The sequence below is a fragment of the Aspergillus melleus genome, assembly GCF_016097325.1.
Source record: "Aspergillus melleus strain CBS 546.65 chromosome Unknown contig2, whole genome shotgun sequence".
NCBI lineage: Eukaryota > Fungi > Ascomycota > Eurotiomycetes > Eurotiales > Aspergillaceae > Aspergillus > Aspergillus melleus.
Window position 1 is genome coordinate 1,099,606 of NW_025763371.1, and position 20,597 is coordinate 1,120,202.

The window sequence follows — 20,597 nt, forward strand, 5'->3', positions numbered from 1 at the left end:
TTGGTCGGATGAGTTAGACACAGCTTCCTTCATCACCGGTTCGGAGTCACAACAACACCACAATTCACAGAAAAGCAGAGCACAAAGAAATCATGCACAGTATAGAAGTGAGAAACTGTAGAGTATAATATCAACCAGACACTTACCAGATTGAATAACAAAAGGGACTGGAGGAAGAGTGGTGTTCATGCGCACGAGAAGGCGAAAGAGGACGTGTAAAGGAAAGATAGTCAAGAAGGGAAGAATAGAAAGGGGAAAGGGTAGGAGAAAAAAGATAAACACAGCACATCACACCTGAGAATATTGCATGGGATTGGGTGAACGGCTTTCTCGGCGTCGACTGCCTGCGTGTTGTACTGCGGTGCCTAAACGACTAAGCCATTAAGTGTTGTGCTTGTTCAAGGATAGCAGTGAGCAAAATGCAGGGGGGATTAGCCGCAGCACACTAGATCTGATATCGGTTATTACATATTGTACATATTTAGAGTGCCTAGATAGGAAAATTTCAATACTTCGAAAATGTACCAGACAATCAAATGGTATTAGATTTAAGATGTCCAGGTGAACAAGAGACAAGCCCTACAGTAAAGTATCATTTTTGCATATCCTTACGCTGCACTTTCCCAGGGCTGGTCATATGAGCATTTTAATAATTCAAGAATAATCAGACAATTCAATAGCAAAAGCAGTCGACAGACATATGTCGGAATAAAAGTCAGCTCTTTAGGTACAAGATACCAGCATTAGTAGTCAGCTAGAGCATCGCAAACTTTGAAAAGAAAGACCAAAAGCTTGCGTACAACTAGCATAGTTCTTTGTGTCTTCTATAATCATCGAGCCTCGACCTTTCTACCCCTGAACAGGCCCTTTTGCCACCAAGACCGTCATGGTGTCATTACATTTTATCGAAGGAGCTCACGGTTCTAGAGTAACTCAATCATCTCGCTCCTAATTACTCTTCTCCCTGGACCCTCCAGACATGACCAGCCATTCCCTACCCGACACGATTCCGCGTTTAGACGTAAAATGAGGCGCATGAAAAGACGCCAGCTGGAAGCGGACTTCGATAGACGACACAGCCCGTCGGTCGAGGAGCTGCAAAACCTAGGTACAGAGTAGAATTGTCAGTTGCAGAGCGCATCGCGCGGCCAGGTTCGTCGTGCCTTCTATTCTGGTGGTTAGAAACGGTAACAAGGGGGAAACCGGGAAGCCCAATGATAGCCCGAGAGGAAGCATTCAAGAATGTAGCCAAACATCTCTCTATTTTCAAATTAAAATTCTATGTATTAAAAACCCATACAAATACAAAGTAGAAATGAACCCCCCCAAACCCTGACCTACCGCTCAGTCCTCATCCCCCTCCCTATCATCTCTAATAACCTCACCCCCAGAGCTCAAAAACCGCCATCCCGTTCTCAGTATCCAAGAAAGCCAAACGAGATTCAACCCCTGCAACGCAGCCAACAACACAAACGTAATGACCTGGCTAATCCGGCATTTATACTCCTGCCGCTCCCAATTGAGACCCCATGGTCCTGTGGTTTGGAAGTCCGTGAGAAGGGAGTATAGTGCGCGTAGATTAGTCACGTGGCGCGTTTGGATCCAGACGAGCGTGAAGAGGATGAAGTAGGGGATTTGGAGGGGGTTGTTGAGGTAGTTGAGGAGTTTGGAGGTCTGGGTTTGGGGTATTCGTTAGCTTCATTGGATTTCGCTTTTGTGTTCGGTTGAGACTTGCGGATGAGAGTTGATGTTGGGGTAGTGCCAAAAGGATAGGCATCATGCGAAACAAGGCAGACTCACAGCAAGGAAAAAGTCACTCCCATCATGAGTCACAAACACCAGCAACCCGAGATACGTAAAATGGAACCGCCAACTCAACGCAATCAACCCCACCGTGACGAAATGATGCATCACCAATTCCTTGAAATCCCGTCGAGGGACCTCCAGCCCCAACACCAGCACGAGCATTTGCTGGGCCCAGAAGCTCGCCTGGAGGAGGTAGTACGCTTTGAAGAGAAGTGAGTGCGTGAGGTGCGGATAGTCCTGATACATGATTTCGGTATTCAGGCGCATGTTCATGATGGCGGATGGCAAGGACTGGAGAGTAGGCGTGAACAGGAGGCTTAGGATCCCGGTGTCGATGAGAAGGTACATGCCGAGTAGAGTCGAGACGAACGTGTATAAGGCTGTGTAGAGCTGTTCGCTGAACCGGGCCTGTTTGCTAGGCGAGGCGATCCCTGCGCGTTCGGCTAGGAGAGGGAGGAGAGATGAGATGAGGAGTTCGCGGGTAAAGGTGAAGACGATGGTGTAGAAGGACACGAATATGATGTCTGTGGAGCCTTTGGCATATTGGATCTGGCTGTCCCAGGAGTGGATAGACTCTGAATGTTCCGGTGCAGTGCTTGGAACCATATAGGAGGGGAAGAGACATGCGTGCAGAGGATTACTCTGCGTAGGGTTGAGACGGTAGAGGGATACAATTGCCAGACAGAGGCACAGGGGACTGAGCCAGGTATGTTGGAGGGACGTTTCCTTCCATTTGCGGAGATATGGTGAGATCGATTGGAAAGGAGATAATGGCTAATCGATGATCTGGTTAGAAATGTTCTCAAGCAATTTGGACTGGACAATACCGATGATGGAGATTGATGTGACAGCTTCGCCTCTCGAGTCCAACGACGTCTCTTGGAAGAACGCGCAGTCGTCGTAGCCCGTGATTCCGTCATATTGGATAGCGTAGTAGACAGGAGACAGTAGAGAAAGAGACTGGACAGAACCAACTTAAAGAATTCAGAAAGCGATGTATACAGTGGATCTCCAGGGCAGCTAACCCATCCGGGGTGGGCTTGCGAGCCTGAGGCCCAAACAGGCTAAGCTGGCTCGATTTGGCCCCAATCTATAAAACTAACACTCCTTCTGTTCCGGACTCAATAAGAAAAACTCCACTTCCATTGCACCGACAATATTCTAAAACCATACGCTAACCAATGCAATCATCACATTCCGTAACCCGCTATTCTAAATGAGAAAAGGCCCCGCAATGAGACAATAACACGACAGGGGAAAAACAAGGGGTATAACGTCATAAATGAGAAAAACCCGATTTTGTTAGCTACGTGAAAGATAAAGAATGAAACAGAGAATGGGTATATCATGCATTGACTGCCTGTTCCGGTGAACTCGGGGGCATCTTTTGTGGCGTGTTCTCGTCGACGGTGGGATTCCCGTCCATGCTCGAGTGCGGTGGCACTCGCTCTTCATTCGGGGCGCTGGCTGCCTCTCGGAAGGGCGAGATGGGGGAAAAAAGCGAGGACGCTGCGCTCGTCGGCTCGGGGAGATTGGATTCCATTCCAAGAGCGTCATCACTCTTGGCTTTGATTCCTCCGTAGAGTCGACCGGCCGCTTCCTTCGGGTCTTCTTCTGCCTCTGGCTCCTCCGCCGTCTGGAAACTCTTACGCGTGGCCGTGCTGGGACTACGCTGAGACTCAACATCCGCGAGATGCGTAGGCTCCGACATGATCGAGTCGGCACTGCTACCGAGCCCTGCTTCGCGCGCTCTCGGCTCATCAGAGGGCGTAGGCTTGCGCAACTTGAGACGCTCCTCCGGTGGCATGTTCTGCCACTCAGACCCAAATGTCACGATGGATGCCTTCTTGCCATGCACCGTGAAGCTGGCTGATTTCCGTGATAGACCTTCTCCCCGGCCGCTTCCTTCCTTGGGTCGATGGTGCTCGTCTTCAAGCGCAGCCATACTAGATGCAGAGTCGCGGGATTTCTTGCTCCGGGGATAGTTTCCACGACCGCTGGAAGAATCGCGGAGAGTACGATGCAGACTGCGACGGACTCGTCCCATCCTCTCTCCTCCGGCCTGAGAAGACGAGCCGTCCTGTTGGTGTGCTTCTTCGTGTGTAGGTTCGAGATCACCTTCAAAGCCAATGACCGAGGATGGCTTTCGGGACTGGGGAGAGCCATTGACGTCCAACAGTCCCGTCTCGCGAAGCAGACGCTCTTCACCCTCTTCGAAGCTGCCGGGAGCGGTGAGCTTCGAAGTCCGCGATCCCAGGCTGGCAACATCCAATCTGCTGGTAGCGCTAAGCACGGAAGCTTCACGCTCCAGCCTATTAGTCGGCGCCGGTGACCAGGACTCTGCCCGGTCTTTCGAGTTGTCCGCAGAGAGTCGTCGACCGGCCCGAGGAGCGATCTCGGACGAGGTAATAGACACCGGAACACTCGGCCTGCGAGTTTCGGTGGCTGGCGCCTGCTGCTGCTGCTGCGTCGGCGGCGATTGTGGCACGGGAATCGTATGGGCGGACGCCGTAGGACTCTCGGCCACTACCGCTGTCTCGGTCCCCAACGGTGAAGCCACCACAACATCATCCACAGGAGATGCTAGCTTCTCGGTTGGAGTTCTCTCGTTCAAATCCGGCGTTGATGGCACGACATTGGTGGTAGGGATCTGTAAATGCAACGCTTTGGGATCCAGGGGCGGCGGCCGCGGCTTTTCGTCCTCAAGATCTTCACCCAGGTCCCGAACAAGGACCTCCCTGTAACACTTGGTCCGCCAGATATCCTGTCTCACCCATTTGAGTTTCGCAGCCATGCGCCCGGCCGCCATGATGACGTGTTCGCGGGCTCGGGCGTGCACTGGCGTCAGAACCTGGAGATGTCTCGCGTTCCGCAGAAGATCATCCAGCTGGCGTTGAGCAACAAACAGCTTTTCATTGGCTTCACGAATTCTTTGTCGGATCAGATGCCTGCGGGCTAAAACCACGTCTCGGGAGACATCAGTATCAGGGTTAGGCGACGGCGGTTCACGATCGGCCGAGAAATGGGATTTAGCAGAATCCGACGAGCCTCTGCGGCTCATTCGGTTTCGCTGGGCTTCATAGTTCGTAGCGATCATGCCCTGTGTCCGTACTCCGGTCGTCCGGAATGTTGAGGCATAATTGAGTTTGGCCAGCCAATCATTCATGTCCCCTTCAGTGTTAGCCAAGAAAACTTCCTCCAAGGCATTGTGGCGCACGAAGACAAAGGCGTGTTTGTGCTTCTTGTAGCCAGTGTCCAGCAGAGACACCGCACTATCCGTCGACATGATGCCGTCGGGTTTGAAATCCGTTAGAGGAGGCCTAAATACGACCGCGCGCCGGGGCCCGTCCTTGTGATGAGCCTCGTGCTGAGCCATCAAGGATTTGATCCAAGTGACGTCTCTGAAAAGATAGAGTTGCGAAAGGGTCAGAAGCGCGCCCCATTCCTGCCAGGGCGATCGGGCCCTCTTCTTCTTGGGATCCTTTCGCCAGAGCAACCCAACCTTGGCCACCTTGATGTCCACCAAGCCCGGATTGGAGTCGGCCGGGTTCTCCATGCTGGCCGGCATGAAAGCATCTGGCCGCGATCGCGGAGACAAGATCTGTAGGATACCGGATTTGGCAAAAGCATGATGCAGCGCGTTCATGTCAGGCGGTCCTTCCGTGCCGTCGCAGCGGTAGGTGTCGTCCAGATTCATGACGTCCTTGAGGCTGGGTCGTAGGGAATCTAACTTGCCGTCCATGATCAGAGTGTAAGGGTCAACGGGTTCGCGAGAAACCCGAGAAAGATGGTCGGAGCTGGCCGTTTTCAATAGAGTTCGTCGGGGTTTCGAGAGATTGCGCCCAGTCGCATTACCATCTTCAATGTGGATGAAAGGGGTGTAAGAGATGTTCTCGTAGAAACACTCCAGAATATCTTCTGCAAGCCCTTCACCTCGACAATTCTTGACATAGTCAGGTTTTTGCATCTTCCGTTTGTTGTTTTTGTTGAACACATCCGTATGCAGGATCAGGATAGAAAAAGCGATGAAATAGGCTTGATCTGCGCAAGAATTTAGTTACACGTGCATAAAGAGGGGAAGAAGCATGACCTACCGGTTGAGGCAAAAATCCCTGGGTTACACTCGTGATACCGGTCAGCGAAGCTCTGGAGAAAACGGTCTATTTGCTGCGTTTCTTTCGGCAATTCCACCTCCATCAAAAGTTTGCGGATTGCCATATCGATGGGATCACCAAAGAATGAGAAACTTCGCATGTACTTTCGTAGAGCGGTCTTGTAGAATTCATCGTTTGACTGGGCCAACACTCCGGCAATCACACTTTTCGAGACGGTCTCCTCAAGTCGGGCCAGATACGTCGCGGGCGTATCATTTTCCTGTCTCTCGGGATAAGAGGGAGGGCTGGGCTTCGCCGGCGGTGTCCCCGACCCATTTGCACCGGGCGATCCGTTCCGAGGAAAAGGCGGCTCGGAATTCTGCCTCAGTCGCTGCGTGATGTTAAAGATATCACCGAAACTCTTCCGCCCGCTCGTAGAGGTAGAGGTCCGCCCAGATGCGCTGAGATGAGGGGACAGACGTCCGCCATCCTGCGCGTTGGCCAAAGAATCGAGAGTTGACGATCTCGCTCGGGTGGTAGCTTTGTTTCGGCTGGCATTAGAGGGGGTCGAGCGGAGGGAGTGCGTCGAGTTAGCGGAGTCCTTCCGGGGCAAGCCAGGTCGCGCCGGCGCAACGCCCACCGAGGACCGGGATGGAGAAGGAAGCGGCGAAACATGATCGGGTTCGTCGGAATTGTCAGGTTTGGGTACGGATCTGTCCTGAGCCGCAAATTGCGCTGCGGTGGGCTTCGGGGGCAAGGGGAAAAGCGGGTTGCGGTTGCGTTTCAAGCGTGGCATCCGAAATCGCTTGCTGACGGAGGACGCGGTTGACTCGCGGTTTGAAACGTGATCGCCGAGGCTCTGGTCGGAACGAGAGGACTCGGAGAACCGCGCGTCCGTCACCGAAGAGCGCTGGGAGTCGTTCGTCTGATCGCGACTACTGCGAATGGACGTCGTCGATAACCGCCCGGGTTCTTCATTGTTGTTGGTCTGAGACGTCGACAGAGCGGGATCCGCCCGCTGGGTCTCGGTCGACCCGTTAGAGGCATGCCGGGGCTTCTCATTCGAATCCGGCTGTTGCTTAGGCTGCTGTGCAGGGAGTTCTTCGACGGACGGCTTCTTAGAATCGGAGAAAAACTTGAACTTGGTCTTGGTGCGTTTGATAGGTTGGTCTACTTCGTGGCTCGTAGGTGCCGTGGTGATGATGGTCGGGGCTATGTCACGCAACCAATGATTAGCATCGCAAACCCTCTGAGAAACTAAACGGCGATCGATCTTACGGGGTAGTGACGGGACGGGAGGAACATCCTCCTCTCCCTTTGCATATGTTTGCGAGAGCTGCGGATCGGACGCATGACGCAGCCTCATAAAACTGAATCGATTCCTTCGCCAGCTCGAATTATCACCAGGGGCCAACCCTGTTCGAACTCTCGGTGTGGGGGCCGGTAAGTTATGAGAACGAGTTGCGGCAAGCTGCGACCCATCATTATCCGTCTCATGACCCTCATCCGGACCGACCAGCGACGGAGAACGAGGGGCGGATTCGGATCTTCTGGGAGCAAGGTTGGAAGTCGAAAGCGTCGGACGAGGCAATTGTTCACTGTGCCGGGATTGCGATTGGGGCTCAAGTAGGCTTCGTCTTTTGTCGATGCCGTCCGAGGTACCAATCCGTAGCCCTTTCCAATGCATGACTAGGAGGGTTAAGGAAAGGACTGCAGAGAGAAGGTCTGTTGTGTTCCCCAAGTGTAACCCATTCGACAAGGGATGCAACCGACACCGAGCGATTGATATGACGGTGTATTATTTTGACTCCAGGGTAGATCCAGGGGAAGGGATGGGTTTTGTTCTCGCCGAGTGGGGAGGGGAGGGGGACGACAGAGATGCGAAAGAGGTCGGGGCGATTCCCGTTCGGGACGGATTCCAGGGGGGCGAGAGGGTTCTCTGAAGGCGTCACCCTTAATTGGAATCAATTGGCATTGCGATCGAACTGGTGGAGGGAGGGAGGCCAGTCGCAAGGCGGCGAGCGAAAGAACGGACACCGATGGGAGGTGGAGGCGCGATTTAAAAAGGGGGACGGTAGGGGTCGATCATCAACAAAGAGTAAATCGTGAATATTTCGGCTTGTCCAGATGAGAAGCAGGAGCCAGAAAATGAAGAAACTATTCTTTTACATTTCCATCTGGAGTAGATGGAGGGAAGAGATTGATTGCAGAACGGCTGACGAATGGTGTTTATGAAACACCGGGGTCCAGGGAAAAAAGTGAAAAAAGGAAAAAGGCCAAGAGATACGGGGAGACTCAAGCGTCCGAGGTGAGAGAATCCACGGAGGGAATAGAGAAAGAAAAAAACCAGAACTATTAGGGAGAGAAGCAGAAGAGTGGGATGATTGATGATACCAAAAGAACGAAAGGAAAAGAGCGGCGGGATGGAGAAGAGGAGCGCAACGGCCAAGAAAGCGAACAGGAAGTGCGACGATGACGGATGACGAGCACGTGTTTCGCGACTTGGCTGGGCCTTTTTTTTTTCTTTTTTTCTTGTTCTTACGCACCACCACTCGCTACACTTGTACACTTTTACGGTGGTTACGCTCATTCGGCGAGATTCCACCAAATTGATATTTTCCGTTGTCTCTCTTGAATCGTTATTATTTATTGACATCCAAGTTCCAGGAATAGATCTCCAGGATGCTAAACAGTCCGGCGATGACTAACCCGTTCCTGCCCCAGGCAGCCAAATTTCCTGGGGACGATGATCTCACTCGGTGGAATCTTGATTTCATTCAGACATTCACGCAGCCATCCATCGAACATACGGAGTAAGTCATCGGCCCTTCCAGGATATCGAAGATCGACTGCGTTAGTGAGCACTGGTTGCCCGCCTGCAAGTGTGGAAGCCTAATATATAATCCCTACATATAACAGCAGGGGTCTGCGACTTGCCACAAACCATGTCGATAACCAGTCACAGTCACATCAACCCTTGACCCTTTTTCGTACGGTGTACCCCTCTCCGGCCTGTCCGACTTGATGTTCGCTTCATAAAAAAAATGACAAGCGCGCTTAACCTGCACGGCGGAGATATCCGACGCGTAAGACCGACGGGTTGGAAAGACAGGCACTTGGCCAGAACCTTTGCAGCTTCAGAGTACCTGGAACATTGGAGAAATGGTTGCAAGGGCTCCTTGCCTGCGTCGTCAGCCGAGCCAGAAGACGAGGATGGCAGGGAGCGAAGGCAAGTCGGCGACGACGTTCCAGAAGGGCCGGAAACTTAATCGAAAGTGGAGCCGGTGGGGGATGAGAGGCTCATTGACAGATGGATCGATCGGTCTTAATAATATGATGAGTTATGATTTATGAATCGTTCACGTTGAATGTTGATCTTTGGGGTTGATACGGAGTACTGGCTTGGTACCTCGGTGGATTGATGGGAGGGGATGAGACTGGTCGATGCGATATGGAAGTGAGTCCGGAATATATACCTGTAGAGTATACTGATCGTGCAGGGTAACCCTGGCCAGGGAAAAGTGTCCATGATCTTAATATGCACAATATTCTCGTGTTGGCAACGGCAGTTGTATTCCGACCGAATAATGATACTTACTACCTACGCTGTACACCGGAGGACTGAGGCTGCCATTTCCGGCGTCCAGCGCAGGCTTCTGCCTGAGGCACCATCGAGTCAACCTCCGCATCCCCAACGGCCGCATCCTCTCTTCCCTTCACTTCTCTCTCACCTTTCACACACCTCTTGTCCTTTTCCTTTTCAAGGAAATCTTTCTTTCATTTCAGAACTATGCTAACTTAGTACATCGGCGATCACAATTGGACAATGCGTCAACTTCTCTCCCTCCTCCTTGTTCTGGTCGCATCGACCACCCTCTTCTCCATCGTCTCCGCCGTCCCCGCCGGCTCCAGCATCACTCCACCGCCACCCATCGAACCCGTCCGACTGTTGTCGCAACCATCTAGCCCTCGTCGGCCATGGATCCGACTTCGAGACTGGGTCATTGAATCCATCTGGGGGCTTCCGAAACCCAGCTCCCCTCGCTCCGCCTTCAAGGATGCCTCGCGCGACCGCACGCCCCCGTCCCGAGTGCTGGCCCGCTATGGCAGCGACATCGTCCTTCGATTCTACTTGCGCGATACACAGGAAGCCGAGGCCTTGGCCCAGGCCACTGAAATTCTCTTTCTCGATGTATGGGCGTCGACGCCGGAATTTGTCGACATCCGTCTGGCAGAAGATGTGGTGAGTTCAGGTCTCGATTGTGATCACATGCGTTTTGGAACTCGGCCCTAATGTGTTGTGATTCTTCGATAGATTCCGTCTTTGCTGGGCCTATTGCCAGACTCCCTTCGGACCGCTTATACACCTCTCATTGATAACCTGGCCGAAATGATTTACACCTCGTACCCCAGTCGGCAACCGATCGGACTCGAGCATCCGGCCGGATTGGGATCATCCCGGCACTCGTCGCAGGTGGGGGATATATTCTTCCAGGACTACCAGCCGTTGTCGGTGATTGCTCCCTGGATGCGGTTGATGGCATCCATGTTCTCGTCGCACGCTCAGCTGATCAGCGTCGGGGTGTCGCACGAAGGCCGCGATATCCCCGCTTTCCGGCTCGGGTCTGGTCGCGGTGATGGCTCCTCCAAGCCTCGGAAGACCGTGATCATCACAGGCGGAAGCCACGCGCGCGAATGGATCAGTACGTCCACAGTGACCTACGTCGCATACAACCTAATCACCCGATTCGGCAAGTCGCCTGCGGTCACTAGCCTACTAGAGGAGTATGATTGGGTGCTCGTTCCCACCATCAACCCGGACGGATACGTCTACACGTGGGAATCCGACCGTCTCTGGCGGAAGAATCGACAGCCGACAAGCCTGCGATTCTGCCCAGGCATTGACCTAGACCGGGCATGGAGCTTCGAATGGGACGGCGAGCCCACACGCTCCAATCCCTGCTCGGAGACCTACGCGGGCGACGAGCCCTTTGAGGCGACGGAGGCGCAGCAATTGGCCCAATGGGCTCTTAACGAGACCGAAACCAACAATGTCAAGATCGTCGGCTTCCTGGATCTCCACTCCTACTCGCAGCAGATCCTCTACCCTTTCTCCTTCTCCTGCTCCTCCGTGCCGCCCACGCTGGAGAGTCTCGAGGAGCTCGGTCTGGGCCTCGCCAAGATCATCCGACAAACCACCCATGAGGTCTACGACGTCACCTCCGCCTGCGAAGGGACCGTCACGCCCATGGACCGCGGGGCGCTGAAAAGCTTCTTCCCCGTCGGAGGCAGTTCCGGCGGCAGCGCCCTCGACTGGTTCTACCACCAACTCCACGCCACGTACGCCTATCAGATCAAGCTACGCGACCGAGGCAGCTACGGCTTCCTCCTTCCGTCCACGTACATCATCCCCACAGGCAAGGAGACGTACAACGTGGTTCTCAAGCTCGGCGAATTCCTCGCGGGCGAGAAAGTCGCAAGCCAGGAGTTCTTCCAGGATATTGACCTTGAGAATCCGGACGAACCAGAGGACGAGAACCCCGCTCCGACGGACGGTTCAGATGCGGGGATCTCGCCCGTCCAGGCTGTCGACGCGGAAGACGAAGAGGAAGATTGGGAACTTGTTGACTGGACCGAGGAACCTCATTCTTGGGACCTTTGACCTTTAAACAACCTAATTGCGTGAACTTTGTAACATCTCTCCGTCTCTCTTTATATCTTGCGTGCGCTCTCTCGTCATTTGTTTGCTGATGCTCATTCATGATTTTGACATCTCGTGTTTTCATCTATGTTTCTGGATATACAAGCATGCATTGAATTAGCTAGTTAGGTTAGGTTACGTTAGGATAGGATAGGATAGGTTAGATTGGGACGAACGAAATTGACGATATGACTTTGATACGACACAAGGCCTATTTCCCTAGGTATAATTGGCCTTTCTTCTTCCATGTTCTTTCTTTCCACCAACATCGTATCGTGGCCCTTTTAACTAAACATAATCTTGTAACTAGGTGGTCGGGTCTATAGGTAAATGACCGACTTAATGAGGTTGCTTGTTCCATGGTAAGTAGGTATGTAATTTATCTGTTTGGGGTTATCCTCCTCGCCTGCTCACTCCTCTTCCCCTCATTTTTTCTTACTTTGCTACCTAACATTAGAATCTAGATCTACATTCTCTCAACTACGCGTCATCTATCCGAAACCCAGAAAAGGAAATGAAGATAAGAACCACAGTTCGTGAGACATCACATTACCAAGCATAACATATAAGATACATATATCATCACTGTCATCCAACTCCCTAGAACAGCCACGATACGAACTTCCGATAGAACCAGTTCGCACCGGCATGCTGCTCCTCGTGAGCCGCCTTCCAGGCCAGAAACTCCTGTTCCTCGCGGTCGATCTCCTCCTTGCCGGTCCAGAGGTCGGCCTCATGCGGGTTGACGCCCTTGGAGCCGGTAGTGAACTTGTAGCCGAAGATGAGAATCAGGTAAAGTGGGATACCGAGGTAGGCGGTGATGAACTTCTTGTAGTTGAAGTGGCCCCATTCCTCGTTGTAGGTGAAGACGTCGTAGCTCTTGGTAAAGCAGATGAGGATGCAGAAGGCAAGGGCGCCGTAGGATCCGATGACGCCGAACGGAGCCTTGTAGGCAAGGTCCGATTCCGGGACGCGCTGGGCCTTGCGGGCCCGCACGAAATAGATGTGCGTGACGAGCAGCGAAACCCAGGTCAGCAGACCGAAGATGGTGACCAGGTCGACAAAGTAGCCGAACACAGTCTTGGAGTCGCTAGACACATTCATGTAGGCGAGACAGGCGATGGCGGAGCACAGGCCGAGCGCAATGACGGGCACACCGCGCTTGTCGGTGCGGGCGAGGAGGGCGGGCGCCTTGCCCTCCTTCGCGAGACCGTAGATAGTACGAGTGGCGATGTATAGATCGGAGTTGGCGGCGGAGAAGACGAAGAGCAGAATGCAGGCATTCAGGATGTGAGGGAGGACGGGGATCTTGGCCAGCTGGATGGCCACAACAAAGGGAGAGGCGGCCGCCGAGTTGCTCTGCTTGGCGGCGAAAATGAGTTCATCGGAGTTGTACGGGACGAGCGTGCCCACGAGCAGGACGCTGACCACGTAGAAGACGACGATCCGGTAGAAGGTCAACTTGATAGCGCGGGGGATGGTCTTGCGAGGATTCTGCGCCTCGCCGACGGTCACACCGACCAACTCGGTACCGAGGTAGGCGAAGGTGGCAGAGACCATGGTGGCCCAGAAGGCGTAGAATCGGCCGGCCGCGCCATCGTCGATGTAGGTGTTGAACGCGCCGGGCTCCTTCCAGTAGCGGAAACCTTTACGGTCATGGTCGGGGCCTCCTCCGAGCATCAGGATGAAGGACAGCAGAATCAGGCCGAGAATGACGATGACTTTGAAGGAGGACAACCAGAATTCAAACTCTCCGAAGAACTTGACTCCGAAGTAGTTGATGCAGACGATGCACACAAGGAACACCGTGATCCATACGCCGGGATTGACCCTTTCTGCATCTATCCAATACTGTATGACCAACGCGCCGGCTGTTAACTGATTTGGCGTGACGATTATATATTTAAACCAGTATCTACCGAGGTGGGTAGTTAGTAAGGCTTTCTTGCAACATCAAGAGTAGAAAGCCCCAAAACAGGGAACGTACGTGTAACCAATAGCAAAACCCATGGCAGGATCAACGAAACGCGTGGCATAACCAGTGAAGCCCGAAGGAAGAGGTAGCCAAGAGGCCATCTCACCGAGACCGCACATGACGAGGTAAACGACGAAACCGACGACGGAGTAGGAGATGAGGATGGAAGCGGGCTAGGTATACGGAGTCAGCTCATTCGATTGTCTTTCTCGTCGGGACTGCACATACGCCAGCCTTTGCCAGAGCCGAACCCGTTCCGATAATCAGACCAGTACCAATAGCGCCACCAATGGCTGCGGAGAGTTAGTTTAATCGCTCGTCGACGCGGAGACCTAAAGCGGGAGCGTACCAATCATCGTAATGTGACGGGCTTTGAGGTCGCGGTGAAGGCTGGTATTGTGACCGTGGGTCATCGTGCCCTCCTCCGTCGCGGACAGTTCATTTTTGATGGGCATCTCCGTAGAGAGCCCGTCATTCTTGTAGTCCATCACTCCCATAGTGCGCAGACTACGATTTCACAGCCAACTGCGGGAGGGAAGAAAGAAGCGACTCGCGTGCGCAGACAGGCAGGCACGCTCTACCGTCGGTTGGCGACGGGATGGAAGCACTTCCTTCGAACTCGGAGCAGTTAGAATGGGAGGGAGCGACAGGATAGACAGAGGAGAAGGAGGAAGAGGGAAGAGGACGGAGAAAAAATTATGGGGTTGCAGGTAACGGGGAGGGGAGGAGTATTTAGGCGTCGGGAGGCAGCATGCGGATGGCAAATAAAGATAAAATAATTGGAATGATAATTCTACCGTGAGATAAGCGGGGAAGCTATCACGACAACGTGTGAAATGGGACAATTACACCATCAGAATTCCGAAATGATGATTAGCCACCGGTGGACTAACAGTTAGCTCGACAGGGTCGGTATGATTTGCCCCTCCCCGTATACGGACGGCAGAGTCGATGGTGACTTGGCCGGAGTGGGAATGGTGGGAGCCTGGAAGGAGGTAAACTACACGGTCAGACTTTTAGACTGCAGGGGCCAGAAAAGATAATTGCCATGCGACCATTGGATTCAGAAGGAAAGAGGCGGAGAGGCTTGGCCCGGATGCCCGACTTCCATGGAAGGGGAGGCCTGTCTACGGAGTAGTTACTTCAGTTACCTACTTTAGTCAAAGACCCACCCGGGGAAAGCGAAAGGCTTGGGTCGAGATTAGCCTTTGCTGTTAGTCACGGAAACTGGCTGTTATCCGGGGTAAGAACCGCCCCAAGGTTCCGGCGTTGGACCTCCGTAGGTAGTACCTTAGGTACTGTCCAGGGAGTCCAGGGACAGAGTCCGACCAAGGTATTCTCGCCAACTTCCACTCTGGTTCTCTCTCTCTGCTGCACACCTGCCTTCGAAAATAAGCACGACGAAGCCGACGCAAAGCGAAGGGGAAAACCTTCGCGGCCACCCCCGCAGAAGCCAAACCAATGGGGACGGGGGTCCTGGTGGTCTTGGCGCGGCTTGGCTGTCACCGTGGCGGCGATGGCTGCCCGGCCAATGCAACCCTCCCCTACTTGGGCCATGCCAAGACCGCTATCACGGGGTTTATCTCGTCACCCCCAGCCTGCCAATCAGCACGCACCGCTTATCTCCTCGGTTGTCCAGGGGGTTTTCTAGAACCCTTCGGCCATGTGGAAGTGCTGGAAGTTGTTCTGTCGCTGCATTTTCCCTTACAACCCGTGAGAATTCTCCGACCGATTCGGAGGAAATCAGCAATTTGACTTCGTGATCCCCTCCCCGACGCCGTAACTATATATCCCAAGACTCCCCCTCAACCCGGCCCTGCCTCCCAAAGGATTCGCACGACATAAGTGGGGAGTCGGGCTATATTACTTAGACCGTGACTCCCGGGGAATTCGTTAGGTAATGGAATCCGCTTTCCCCCGGATTCTTATCGGCTCAATGCCGCCTGCCGGTGGATAACCCTGGAAGGAGGAGGAGAACTGAGATATCCTGATATCGTCAGTTTCTCGGCAGCTACCGGATCCGAGAGCTTTTTTCTCCTTTCGTAGCCCTGATATCAGGTCATTGTCTAAACAAGGTGAATGGGACAACAACAGTCGAACGAACACCCGATAAGACTCCGCCCAATAGGAGGGCAGGCGGAATGCTAGTAGGAGCGGGATTCGCGCGTGTCAGGAGATTGCCAAGTCTTATTTTCCAGGAAGATACATCTGCGGTCGAAAGTTTGACTGATGATTGGGTCCGTTATCTCGGGGATGCCAGTCTATCAGGCCAGATGCACCGGAGCTACTCAGCGCTCCGGTGCTGGATGCGGTAAGGTCAGACGCTCCCTGCATCCTCGCGTGACAACGGTCTCTGGTTGCACGGATCTCTGGCATGGGCATCTTTCCATGTGTCCCAGACCCAGGAACACATGGATATTAAACCTCCCTGCACCTTGGTGAGACCTGTCCTACTCAGCCGAAGTCCTGCATCCCTTCAATGCCACGTTCTCCGTCCTCGGAGATTTATTGCCTTTCACACCCTCACACAACTCTTCATTCGTGAAATAGTACAAGCCGCATCTGACTTCTCCCCATTCCTTTCCCCTGCCCGCTATCCTCTTCCTCCTCCCTTCTAGAAGCACCCCATCATGCACCACTGGCGGCGCAGGTGATGGGGAACTCTCGTAGAGGCTAGGCGTACTCGACAGCTCGACCCCGATATCATCACATTGACATTCAAACCAGGCTAGCCTAGGACCTAGGCTAGGTACATACTTAGAAGCAAGCTAGAACGGAGAGAAGGGGTGTCTTTGGTGACACTGACCCGATCCATTGGGCTAGATAGGTTCACTGATTAAGTGATTACTCCGTACTACCCCGTCCTACCAAGTGGGCTAGGTATATGCCCTGGACTGTACGAGCGGATTCTGTCGGCCATTATCGACCGAGCCCCCCTGCCCGAGGGGAGACCCGTTAGGTGAACTCAAGTGAGCCAAGTTAGAAACCTGCAGGAACGACTTTAAGTCTTCGTCAGTTCGTATCTACGACTACTAAATAGCTTGAACTTCAAACTATCTCAAGTGCCCACTCAAACTTGTATATTCAACCTACTATGACTTGCACATGGATATTCTATGGGCTCTCGAACTTCCCCGAATGATGTATCGGAAAAATATGTGTAGTAGGGAAGAACGGTGGAGACATGTAGCTACATTTGCTTATCACTCTAGACCTGTTCGATGTTCCCCCCACCTGTCACGATTCACAGATTTGGAAAAACTGCAACATGTCTAGTCTTATTTCTCTGAAAGCGCTGTATCCAGGTAACAACCGACCACACGTCTATCCTCTCAGACCTAGGTCTAGATTGGTATCTGAATGTCTGGGGAAATTTGTAGAATATTCGCTTGCGTAAAACCTCCTCTGTACGGCTGTATGAGACACATAAGCCGATTAGAAGGTAGGAGAGGACCAGGGAGGAGGCGATTGAATAACAAAAGCAGGGTAATAGCCGAGCGGGCTCGGTAGAGGAAGAAAGGGGAGATGGGGCACACCCATCTCCATCCATAGCACTCCTAGTCTCCTATTCCCACATGGGTTAGACTATGTCGGTCTATCTGTTGCCCACTGGAGTATCTTTCCTAGCGGTGATTCGGCCCCCACACTTGAACGTTGCGCGGGGTGTACAGTCAGTGCAGTATACGCTAGGTAATGGAGGCTCGTGAACGATAGCAGGGTGCTCTGTATCGGCATCGACCTTGGGTTTGGTTTGTGGATGTCCTGGCCTCGTTGATACGATGGATATGCATCCCATAGGATGGTGGCTTTGTTAGGTTGTGAGGCTGATCTGGGTGTCAATAGATGCAACCGCTGCAAATTGATCACACGATTGGTATCTCCGGCTCTGCTGTAGACGGTCATCCGATGGATCAAAATCCCTCATATGTGCCATTGCCATGAATCATGAATACCCATCCAACGTGAACACGTCTACATACCAACGCAACGGGTCAACCACTGAAATCCTCAAAATCAAGACATCCTTAAAGCCAAACGAATCAGACCGCGCAAATCTACCGCCGAAATCCAATAGTCGGTTCTTCACGCGCAGATAAATAAATCCCTCCCCCGCTCAACGTTCAGCTCGATCGCCCACGAGAGTCCAACGGCCACAGTCTGGACCGACACCTGTCAGAATCCAGCAGAACACAAAGAAATCCTAGGAATCCAGAAGCCCAATCGAGCCATCTTCGACCGCCGGCCCGAACGGAGCTGGTCAAAGCCGCCTGTCAAAATCCCCGATCAAGCGCGCAATCTATGCAGAGATTCAATAGTTCGGAATAAGTGCTTATGGCGGGCGTTTGGGGACCAGTCCCTCCCCTCCTATTTTGCGATGCAAGGCTGAACATGACATGGCACGCAACGCTAGGTCATGCCTGACGACGGGACGCGGGCTGCAAGAAGCGGGGGTGGGCGATAAACAGGGGGTGTTGTATGGGTCGAAAAGAGGGCAAATTCCAGTGACTCCGTGGTGGAGGTCCGTTTCTCCGTGTCCTCGGTGGAGGGGAGTGGAGGGAAATTAGGGATCGACTTGGTCTTAATTGATGCTATTTTGGTGGTCACATTGGCCAATGACGGGGTGTGATATGCAGGAGATGGCAGACGTCGGCGCTTAAAGGTATTTATATCCAGGGGAGGCATTGGCTTCCACTCTGTCGGGACAAGGGCTATTGGTGGTAACTGGGATGTGGAGAGCCCTATTTTGCTATGATTAGAACGTCCTGCAGCTGCTAATTTGGCTGGGTTCCCCTCTTTTCTCTTCTTCCTCTTCCAGCTGCCCAGCATTCGGGATGGTGTGATGAACGGATCTATTTATCTCGACTCATTCCTCTCCATCCTGATCTTTCTACTTCTTCAACGACCAGTGTATCCTGGGTTGTTGTTGTTGTTGTGGTTCACCACCACACTCATACCACATTTTATCTGTCTTCATCTTCATATTGATCACTCCTATACACCGTCACCATGGGCGTCATCCGTCTCCCCCGTCCTACAGCTCTCTACGTCCCCAACTCCCCCCCATCTCCTTCATCCTCTGCTTCCTCATCAACACGCACCCTCACCCCCGACATGATCTCTCCGCCGCTCTCCCCAGACTTCACCTTCGACTCGGAGACTTTGCCGGCCTCCAGCCTGCCAGCCCTCGAATACATCTCCCGCAAACTACAACAGAAAATGATGCACGTCACGCTGCTCGTCGGCCGCGGAAAGCCCTACCCCACCGGCGCACCATCCGACCTAATGGTCATCCCCATCAGTCCTCTGGACCCGATCTCCCTGCGGATCGTGCACCGCACCGTCGCCAAGGGCGCCGCCAAATTCTCCCTGGGAGCCAGCTGGACCGACGCGCTGGCCCGCGCCCAGTACGAGCGCCACACCAACGAATACCTCATCCAGCAATCCATCATGCAGAACGAGGTCGTCTTCAGTCGCGAGGGTCTCACCCTGCTGAACGTCGACCGCATCTATACGTTCAAGCGCCGACTGTGCATGCTGTCCTCGAGGGGCCCGCACGTCGAGGAAGAGTATGTCGGTTCGTGCGTCAGTCTGCTGCATCGTACCATCCAAGACTTCCAGGGCCGGCCGTTCAGCAAGGCATTCTTTCATCGCGTGTACGAGCAGCTCGACGTGCGGGACGAGTTGCTGATGCACATCGCGGACGTCTATCGGAAGAGCTTTGGCGTCGAGGGCATCGTGCTGCCTGAGAGGGGTGGTGTTGCCGAGCAGACGGCGACGAGGGCCCCGGTGTCGAAGAAAAGGTCGGCATCGCGGATGGGCAAAGGCGCTGCCATGAAGCCGGTGATGCAGTCCGTTCCTGAAGTTGAATGCATAAAGCCGGCCACGACATCGACCACAACTACTACTACCCCTGCCATCAAGATTCTTCCCGTAAAGCCAGCCCCCGCCAACAAGCCGCTGCCCGCCAAACCAACCTCCACAACGCGACCGGTGCGTAAATCTCCCCTGCGCGGCGCCATCCGCTCTCCTCGCGAGGCGGGCCCGCCACGATCACGCATGCCGACCAAACGAGGCCCCAAGACGCCGCAGTCCGCGTCGGACGTGACGCCCATCACGCGAAACGAGTGGAACATGCTGGTCGGGACGGATTTCCGACACATGAAGCCGACCGTGACGAAGTGGACGCCTTCGCCGACCGTGCTGGCAGCAGCTTGATTCATGGTTTGGATGACATGACTGCCGGTTTTGGGTAACCTATCTCGTGGGTTACTCTGTCGAATGATGCCGAATCACATGCAGTCGGCACTCGACAGCCAGACCTGCGGCGGGCATTTTCTCTTTATAATTCACATTATTCCACAGTCCGACGGGGCCCCGAGCGATCCACCGCGCCAGGACCCACGGCGACGTCGGGTAGACGTTCTCAGTATAGCGTCCTGCAGCATCGACAATATCTGAGAGGTCGTTGCCGACAGGTGGGGCTGCGTCGTCCAGTCGGCGAACTGCCCCGACAGGAAGCATCAGGCGAGGATTGAAAATATCCAGAGTCCAGAGGCACAAAGATGCCGACTCCAACAGACGGAGAAGATTTTGTCTTGGTAGTATATAGTTACATCCCTTGTAGAGGGACATGAGTGATGATAATGATAATGATAATGATAATGAATAATGACTTATAACATAGTCCTTTACCGCAAACGCATAGTGCTACACCGTAGACCACTGCAAGCAAGGGAACCCCCTCGCCGATGCCGACGGCCATCAAGACGACGTCGGCCTCCTCACGGCGGTGCTAAGACAAGCTTTTCCAGCACCACCGAATTAATTTATAAATTCTTAATACTCCATAGTGCCCGACGGACCATCTGATGGGTTGGGATTTTTTGATTTATCCAACTCACATTAATCGATAGATATTGGTCATCCTTATCTCTTATCGTTGTGCTCCCCGCCAGGAAGAAAAAAAAAGAGCCCCTCGCTCCTCTACAATCTCCAATATTGACAACGACTCCTAATCGCT

General features: G+C 53.3%; 6 protein-coding genes across 6 annotated transcripts; 2 read left to right on the forward strand and 4 right to left on the reverse strand.

The window, feature by feature from the left end:
- Positions 1-1,344: 1,344 nt before the first annotated feature.
- Positions 1,345-2,412, reverse strand: LAG1_2 (sphingosine N-acyltransferase lag1; the record flags this gene model as incomplete). Its single annotated transcript, XM_046084888.1, has 2 exons — positions 1,345-1,674; positions 1,801-2,412. 2 exons carry the CDS (start codon positions 2,410-2,412, stop codon positions 1,345-1,347), a joined length of 942 nt encoding a protein of 313 aa, XP_045940851.1.
- A 739-nt stretch (positions 2,413-3,151) lies between these two features.
- Positions 3,152-7,587, reverse strand: LDX57_003245 (Arf family guanine nucleotide exchange factor SYT1; the record flags this gene model as incomplete). Its single annotated transcript, XM_046084889.1, has 3 exons — positions 3,152-5,847; positions 5,901-7,112; positions 7,179-7,587. The coding sequence occupies 3 exons, from the start codon at positions 7,585-7,587 to the stop codon at positions 3,152-3,154; spliced, it is 4,317 nt and encodes a 1,438-aa protein (XP_045940852.1).
- Positions 7,588-9,726: 2,139 nt separating this feature from the next.
- On the forward strand, positions 9,727-11,562 carry ECM14 (M14 family metallopeptidase; the record flags this gene model as incomplete). Its single annotated transcript, XM_046084890.1, has 2 exons — positions 9,727-10,143; positions 10,216-11,562. The coding sequence occupies 2 exons, from the start codon at positions 9,727-9,729 to the stop codon at positions 11,560-11,562; spliced, it is 1,764 nt and encodes a 587-aa protein (XP_045940853.1).
- A 639-nt stretch (positions 11,563-12,201) lies between these two features.
- DIP5 (dicarboxylic amino acid permease agtA) lies at positions 12,202-14,073 on the reverse strand (the record flags this gene model as incomplete). Its single annotated transcript, XM_046084891.1, has 4 exons — positions 12,202-13,516; positions 13,589-13,749; positions 13,805-13,869; positions 13,926-14,073. 4 exons carry the CDS (start codon positions 14,071-14,073, stop codon positions 12,202-12,204), a joined length of 1,689 nt encoding a protein of 562 aa, XP_045940854.1.
- Positions 14,074-18,583: 4,510 nt separating this feature from the next.
- Positions 18,584-19,792, forward strand: LDX57_003248 (uncharacterized protein; the record flags this gene model as incomplete). The annotated part of the gene is made up of 1 exon (XM_046084892.1): positions 18,584-19,792. The coding sequence occupies one exon, from the start codon at positions 18,584-18,586 to the stop codon at positions 19,790-19,792; it is 1,209 nt and encodes a 402-aa protein (XP_045940855.1).
- Positions 19,793-19,843: 51 nt separating this feature from the next.
- LDX57_003249 (uncharacterized protein) lies at positions 19,844-20,098 on the reverse strand (the record flags this gene model as incomplete). Its single annotated transcript, XM_046084893.1, has 1 exon — positions 19,844-20,098. The coding sequence occupies one exon, from the start codon at positions 20,096-20,098 to the stop codon at positions 19,844-19,846; it is 255 nt and encodes an 84-aa protein (XP_045940856.1).
- Between the last annotated feature and the right edge of the window lie 499 nt (positions 20,099-20,597).